Genomic DNA, 8004 nt, shown 5'->3' on the forward strand with positions numbered 1-8004 from the left:
CAATTGAAGAGTATGTTACTCTTTACTGTCTATTGTTAACCAGCGACCCGGTTAGCTTTGAGGAAGCTAACGAAGAAGACAAATGGAGAAAAGCGATGGATGAGGAGATTCAATCCATCGAGAAGAACAAAACTTGGGAGTTGACAAATCTCCCGAAGGGCCGCAAAACCATTGGTGTGAAATGGGTCTACAAGACCAAAAAGAATGCTCAAGGAGAAGTTCAAAGATATAAAGCAAGACTTGTCGCCAAAGGCTACAAGCAAAAAGAAGGGATTGATTATGGAGAAAATCTTTGCCCCGGTTGCTAGACTTGAAACCATCAGATTACTTATTTCACTTTCAGCACAAAATAGATGGAAGATTTACCAGCTAGACGTGAAATCAGCTTTTCTGAACGGTTTTCTGGAAGAAGAGATTTATATCGATCAACCACCTGGATATGTAAAGAAGGGCAAAGAAGATAGAGTGTACAAGTTGAAGAAAGCACTCTATGGCTTGAAGCAAGCACCTCGTGCGTGGAACATGAGGATTGATGACTACTTCCAGAAGAATGGATTTGAGAAGTGTCCCTACGAGCATGCGCTATATATAAAGATGGAGACAGATGGAAGCATGCTCATAGCCTGCCTATATGTTGATGATCTGATCTTCACCGGCAACAATCCAGAGATGTTTGCCGCTTTCAAAAGGAGCATGGTCAAAGAATTCGAAATGACAGATATTGGCCAGATGGCTCATTTTCTTGGCATAGAAGTCGTGCAAAGCGAGAAAGGAATTTTCATCTCCCAGAGCCACTATGCAAAAGAAGTATTGAAGAAGTTTGGGATGGACAAATGCAACCCAGTGACAACTCCAGTTGAAACAGGATTGGAGTTGAGAAAGAATGAGCAAGGAGATGTTGACCCCACATATTTTAAGAGTCTGGTTGGAAGCTTGAGGTATTTGACGTGCACCAGACCAGATATACTCTACGGAGTTGGACTTGTCAGCAGGTACATGGAGACTCCTGACCAGTCCCACCTGAATGCAGCGAAAAGAATACTTCGATATGTCAAAGGTACCATCACTGATGGTATGTTTTATTCATCAAGAGGTAATTGCAGACTTATTGGCTATTCAGATAGCGATTGGGGAAGAGATCTTGATGAAAGAAAAAGCACAACTGGATTCACATTTTTCATGGGAGATACAGCGTTTACATGGTCTTCAAAGAAGCAACCCATCGTAACGTTGTCATCATGTGAAGCTGAGTATGTTGCTGCCAGCTCGGCTGTTTGTCATGGTATATGGATTAGGAATGTACTGAAGTATCTGGGATTTCTTGAAGGTAACCCCACAGAAGTTTTCATCGACAACCGATCAGCGATTGCACTTGCGAAAAATCCAGTTTACCATGAAAGAAGTAAACATATTGATACTCGGTATCATTTTATCAGGGAGCATGTCAAGAAGAAAGAAGTGGAATTGATATCTTGCAGAACGTATGATCAGATTGCTGATATTTTCACAAAACCACTCAGACATGATATTTTTGCAAGACTGAAGACAATGCTCGGAATAACAAAATTAGGAGAGTCAAGTTTAAGGGGGGATGTTGAAGATTAAACTTGAAGACCGGCAGCCCACCTCCATTGAAGATCGGCAGCCCACCGTTGTGGACATTGGAGATTTGCAGGCTGCCTACTCCACCTACCAGCCCACCTCCTCTGAATTAAACACCCACCATTGTTGATTTTATTGCTTCTGTAATAGCTATAAATAGGTGTGTGTATTGTGAGCAAAATGTGGTGTGTGAGAGAGATTAGCCAGTGAGCCGTGAGAGAGATTTTAATTCCTCTGTATTATTTTCAGATTGAAATATACTTGTTTGGTATTTATCCTCACTGAGTTTCAGTCACAGCCAGTGACTGAGTGCTCCTCTCCACCCATCAGTGGTATCAGAGCGTCCAGGTACGCCGGAATTCACCAAACAGAGGTGAACAGAGAAGAAATTCAAGTTTCTTCCCAGTTTTAAAGTTGCTCCAAATATCAAATTGAGCCTACCATTGTGCAATTAAGCTCGAGACGATTCCAACGGTGAAAACCACGTCTCAAACAGACACCGGGATATCCCCCACGCGCTCCCACGCGCCTCCCACGTAAGCACCGTTCTGCCCACGCGCCTCCCCGGCCTCTCTGCTTTTTCCCTTTCCTTCCTCCGCCATTCTCTCCCTGTATTGCCAACCCTTGGAGCCCCACTGGGTTCGATACACAGAACTTTTGAGGAGTTTAGGTGTGAAATTGACTCTAGAGATAGTGCAGACGCCACCATCATCGGAGGGTCGGTGACATTGCTGATTGGTGGCCTTTGCTTTGCATCGAAACCGAGGTTACATAGTCTTTGAACCTTGAAGCTTTGGTCTCTATTTCATCCTTTTTTATATTGCGAGATTTCTGGGCCTTTTTGGTATTGTTTATCTCTGCACTGGGGATAGAATTTCTGGGTTTCGGGTTTTGTTTATGTCTGTGTGTTGGGATCGCCATTGGAAGTCTACCGGTGCAAGTTCAACAATTGGCAGTGCTGGTCCTTGGCGTTGGTATTTGGTACCTCGGAACTACCCATGCCTTTCCCAAGCCACTTCCATGTATTAAAATATTATTGTTTGCAGTCAAATGGTTTCCTGGGAAGGCTGCTATTTTGTGTTTTCCGCGAGAGAGACTCGGTCCGTGAACTGGGGTATTCTAGGTACTTAAAGGGCGTCTAGGTTTTTACTGAGAATAGCACAGTGGTTCTTGATGTGGATTATTGATCATATGTGCAAGAGATGCTTAACTTTGATGAGATAGAAGACATTTTCTTTGATTCTGCAGATTACCTTCCATCTGAAGAGCCTGTTGTTATGAATGAAGATTCGTATGGAATTTGGATGAGCGAACCTCAAAGTATTCGAGAGCGGAGGGAAAGCTTTCTACAAAAAATGGGTTTTATTTTTGTTGAGTCATCTTCCAAGCAAGAGACGGTCTTTGGAACTTCAGTAGGGACTGTGGGATTGGAAAGGATTATGGAATGCAGCGGTGCTGTGTTGAATTCTTCTTCTTCCATTAATGATGGGGAGGAAAAACTGACTTATTGCAGTAGAGAAGGGAATGGTGAAGCCAACTTTTTGGTTGATGATTTGGAGCATGATAAGTTGGACAAAACCAACATAGCTTTTGAGATGGGGACTACTGGGGATTCAACCCCTGATGGGTGTAAGCAAAAGCAGGACCATTTAGAAGATTGCAAGGGTCTTGACATGGGTGGTAAGGACATAAGAGGTTGGTGGCAGCGCCTTGTGAAAAAGAGATCAGTGTTGAATGGTTTGAATGCTAAAACACACAAGACAAATAGAATGAAGGTTAGGCATAACAAAAAGAGCTGCATGGAGTTGACTGGTCTGTACAGTGGACAAGAAATTCATGGTCATGATGGCTACATTTGGACAATGAAGTTCAGTCCAGATGGCCAATATCTAGCAAGTGGTGGGGAAGATGGGATTGTTCGCATTTGGCGTGTCACATTAGCTGACGCTTCTTACAAAAATTTAATGGCTGATTTTTGTAGCAGAGTCAACCAAGAGAAATCCAGTTCTCAAAGAAAGAAATTAAGTCATGCTTCCATTATCATTCCGGACAAGGTTTTTCAGATTGAGGAGTCACACCTGCAGGAGTTTCATGGCCATACCAGTGATGTCCTAGACTTGGATTGGTCTAACAATAATGTGAGTTGACCTCTGTGACACTTTTTCAACACTTTGGATTAGCTATTTTCTTCATGTTTGCAGTAGTTTTTGTCTTGGATTCGTGGTTGATGGCAAGAGATTCAATATTTTTGTTGCAGTGTCTTCTTTCATCATCCAAGGATAAAACTGTTCGCTTGTGGCAATTGGGCTGCAGTGAATGTCTTAATGTTTTCCGTCACAATAATTATGGTAAATATATGAAGATTTAATTTCTGGAAATGCATGCTTCGATGTCTCTTGTTCTTCTGCACTATATAAATTGCTATCATACCTCTTCCGTATTTGTTTCCCTCGAATATATTATGTTTTGCAATGTTTTTAAATGCAATTCTGTTTGTTTGGATGGAACCAGTGACATGCATTCAGTTCGATCCGGTTGATAATAATTACTTCATCAGTGGCTCCATAGATGGAAAAGTTCGAATTTGGGGAGTGTCTGAACAACGGGTAGTTGATTGGGCTGATGTCCGGGATGTAGTAACTGCTGTATGTTACCAGCCACATGGGAAAGTATGATTCTAAATATTTATCCCACCTTGAAATCATTTTACTTTAAAAATCAATATCTCTGTATTTTATGGTTTCTCTGTTCATGATACTAATTTGTATTCTGGTATGAAAGCAGGGTTTCGTTGTTGGTTCAGTTACAGGGACCTGCCGCTTCTATGAACCATCAGGTACTTTTTTCTTTAATTAATTAATTAATTTATTTTTCATTTTTGAGATAATCTCACTTGATATGTCGTGTGGGGTGCCTAAATTGGTTTTGTCATGGTGAAGGCAGCCATATGCAGCTGAATGCACAGATTCATATTCAGGGCAGAAGGAGAACCTCTGGCAACAAGATTACTGGCATCCAGGTTTTGTGATTGAAGCTCCTGCCTCCATAAATGCTTTGATTGCATTAATCCTGATTGTGTATTAAAATTGGGAATCACACCTTTCTTGTAGTTCTCCCCAAAGGAACCTCAAAGAGTTATGATAACATCAGAAGATTCCGGAGTTCGTATATTTGATGGGATTGATTTAGTCCTCAAATACAAAGGTAGATAATTTGTCTATATTTAGTTTGTTTATACTTAGTAGGAGTTAAATCAAGTCATATTTATAGTTTCTTAAAGATTTTCTGTAATTAATCAAAAGCACATGGTCTTTAAGCCACTATATTCGCACAAGAAAAAGTATATCTGTATATATTATCTTGCAATATGTAGTCATGATATATCATAAAATAAATTTACCAGAGAACCTAAAATTTTAATGATAATTTAGTTTTGCAATCATTTGTATGCAAAAACTTACTTATTTTGTTGTCAAAATTTTGAAATAGAACACATCATCCTCAGACTATTTTGTTCAGGCTTTGAAAGATGTTTCCCAATTCTAATTGCTTAATTGGTTTTTTTTTTTTTTTTGGGGGGGGGGGGGGGGGAGGTCAGTAGATAAAAAGTATGTTTTTTTTTTTTTCCTTCAGGGAGAACTGCAAGAAAGGTGTAAATCTCATTAACATGTCAAGGTGTCAAGGTAGCCATGATGGTCTTAACTGGGATTTACTGTTCAAGTCTTAAACAACCCTTTCAGCACTTTGTTTTGATAATATTGGGTTATAGAGCTGATTGAATTTGTTCTGCCAGTTTACTTGACCCTAATCCAGGGGCTAGCATACAGGATTCACGAATAGTGTGTTTTTGTTTCTCCCTCTTGTTTTCACGCGAGTTCTTAGGTTTTGATTAGGTTAATAGTTTTTGTGCAAAACTAAATACAACTCCCGTCTTCTGTCAGCTCCTGCTCTGGCTCTTCATTAGATGAGAATGCACAATACTACTAGAAAGGGGCTTTGGTAATTTATTTTTCTTGCTTTATGCATAATGCATCCAATTAGATTTTCCTTTTGCTGTACTATTGTGTTGCCGAGATCTGACAAATTTGTATTGGACCTGCAGCCTCATTTAGGAGCTGATTTTGGGATTTTGCAGTAATCGTTTGGCAATTTGGATACAAACCTTGTTTTTGTACCAATTTAGAGTCAATTTAGATTAAGGATTTTGTCTGCAAAAAGGAAAGGAAAATAAGAAAGAAACTCATTTTGCATTATATTTTCTTTCTGTATCAAATAATATCAAAAATAATTTTTTTTTTCTAATATGAGTATAGATTAAGAAAAATCAAAAGTTAATGATATGTAAAATTAAAATTTTAATTTGGTATATATAAATATATATTTCTCACTTTCCATAATAATGAAGAAGTTGATTCTTACAATTTTTTCTCAAGTTCCAAGAGAAGCCTTAAAGTAGTGAACACCATTCTGAAATTATAAGGTACATAAAGAATTAAATATGTATCTTGGTATGAATGTATAAATTTCTAGGTTATTAAACTTTTTGAGGTTCAAGTGAACAACCTCTTCTGCTAGTGCTAGTCTATAGGGAGATCATAGTATGCATTTCCCTTCTCTAAAGCACTAGCACACTTTCGGTTGCCATTTGAAACTCGGAAAACATTAGGCGAAGGAATGAATAATATGAATGGTTCCACTTCTTTTTTTTTTTTTTATAATTTTTTTCTAAGAAAAGTGAGAAAGAAAATAAACTATATAGAGCATATCAATTAACAAAATTTGATTTTACACATCTTTAACATTTAAAACAAAGGTTTTTTTTTTCTCTTGATGTTTGTGCAGCACGCATGTAAATAATATAAATTATTTGTGAAGACAGCTGCTCCATGTGCAGGTTTACTAGGACCACTCAAATGCACTGTACTCACTAATTTACAGTTTGAACATGCATTGTATCTGCACTCCTCGAATAATTCACAAGGTTTTAGTTATATTGCATTTCACATCGACCTTTGTGGGTGTAATTTCTTATTTATGCAATGTATTTTTCCTATGTTGTGTTATTATAGTTTCTCATTTTGATAATATATGCATGTGCACATGCAATGAATCCAAGTCATTGAAATAAAAAAAATTACAAATTTTTTGTAATTTTTCATTTCAATGTCATGAACTTGTCACATTTGACAGATGTGTTTACTTGGTCAAGCTGATGCAATCTTCTCATCTAAAACAGGTCTTCGGAATTCAGGTCAGATGTCTGCATCATTTACTTCAACCACTAAACATATAATCTCGGTTGGGGAGGACTCTCGTGTCTACGTCTGGAACTATGAGGGCTCAAGCATTCACACATCTAGACATACAAAATCCGTACGTTCTTGTGAGCATTTCTTCTTTGAAGGTGTCTCTGTGGCAATACCTTGGTCAAGCATGCAAACAGAAGAAAAGGATAGTGGCAGTGGCAGTGGCAGTGGCAGTGGCAGTTGCGATCCTCACTGCCTACAACCGTTTGGCTACGTAGGAGCTGGTTCCTGTATCAGAGATTCTGAACGTTTTGCTCTGGGTAATTGGTTTTCCGTGGATGGCCCGTGCAGGCGCTCTGCAACATGGCCTGAGGAGAAGCTACCCCATTGGGGTTTACCAGTGGCAGAACTTGACCATCACCAGAGTCAGGACCATCAGCACGAGCTGCAGCATTTGCACCACCAGACTAACATCCATAATTATACTACTCAATCAGAAACATGGGGTCTTGTGATTGTGACGGCAAGTTGGGATGGAACAATCAGGACATTCCACAACTATGGATTGCCCATCAAGCTTTAGAAATATGCTTATATCATCTAACTAAGAATCAGGGAAGCTTGTAAATTCTTTATTGAAAAATTGCTCCATGCAGTGCCGTATTGTGCAGCAGAAGTCGATGCTATGAAGAAGCACATTCTGAGGATGTAAATGTGTACATGTTCAAGTTTTTGTATCAACTTGTGCCTCGGAGCTGTTCTTGTGGCAGGGGTGTAGTTTTATGGCCATGTCTTGTAAGTTCTAATCATGATCATTCATTGTGAATGCAGGCCATGCACAGTTTTCATTTAAATTTGTTTATGAGTAATACCATATTAATATGATGGTACACAGCAGAATACGAGATTTGAAGAAATTGCTATAATTTTGGTACTGTTAATTTCTTTTTTTGTGAAACTCTGTTTAGCCAAAAATAAACTTGCCGGCAGCTTCCACTTCTTTTAATCTATAACTCCGTAGTGTCTTGATAAATTGGTAAAAGAGTCAATTTGAATTGGCTAAACAAGATTGCAGATCAATCCACTGTTGGGGTGGATCTAGGAGCAATAATTACACAAACAAAATAAATAACAAAAATAGAACACCAGATTTGTG

The 8004-nt window shown here is 38.8% G+C and overlaps 1 protein-coding gene across 1 annotated transcript; it reads left to right on the forward strand.

Moving 5' to 3' along the window:
• Positions 1 to 2351: 2351 nt before the first annotated feature.
• LOC131159457 (WD repeat-containing protein YMR102C) lies at positions 2352 to 7789 on the forward strand. The gene is made up of 7 exons (XM_058114390.1): positions 2352 to 3740; positions 3860 to 3950; positions 4114 to 4271; positions 4387 to 4438; positions 4542 to 4621; positions 4713 to 4806; positions 6839 to 7789. Exons 1-7 carry the CDS (start codon positions 2805 to 2807, stop codon positions 7429 to 7431), a joined length of 2004 nt encoding a protein of 667 aa, XP_057970373.1. The 5' UTR covers positions 2352 to 2804; the 3' UTR covers positions 7432 to 7789.
• The last annotated feature ends 215 nt before the right edge of the window (positions 7790 to 8004 follow it).

Source organism: Malania oleifera, chromosome 1 (genome assembly GCF_029873635.1).
Source record: "Malania oleifera isolate guangnan ecotype guangnan chromosome 1, ASM2987363v1, whole genome shotgun sequence".
Taxonomy (NCBI): Eukaryota; Viridiplantae; Streptophyta; class Magnoliopsida; order Santalales; family Ximeniaceae; genus Malania; species Malania oleifera.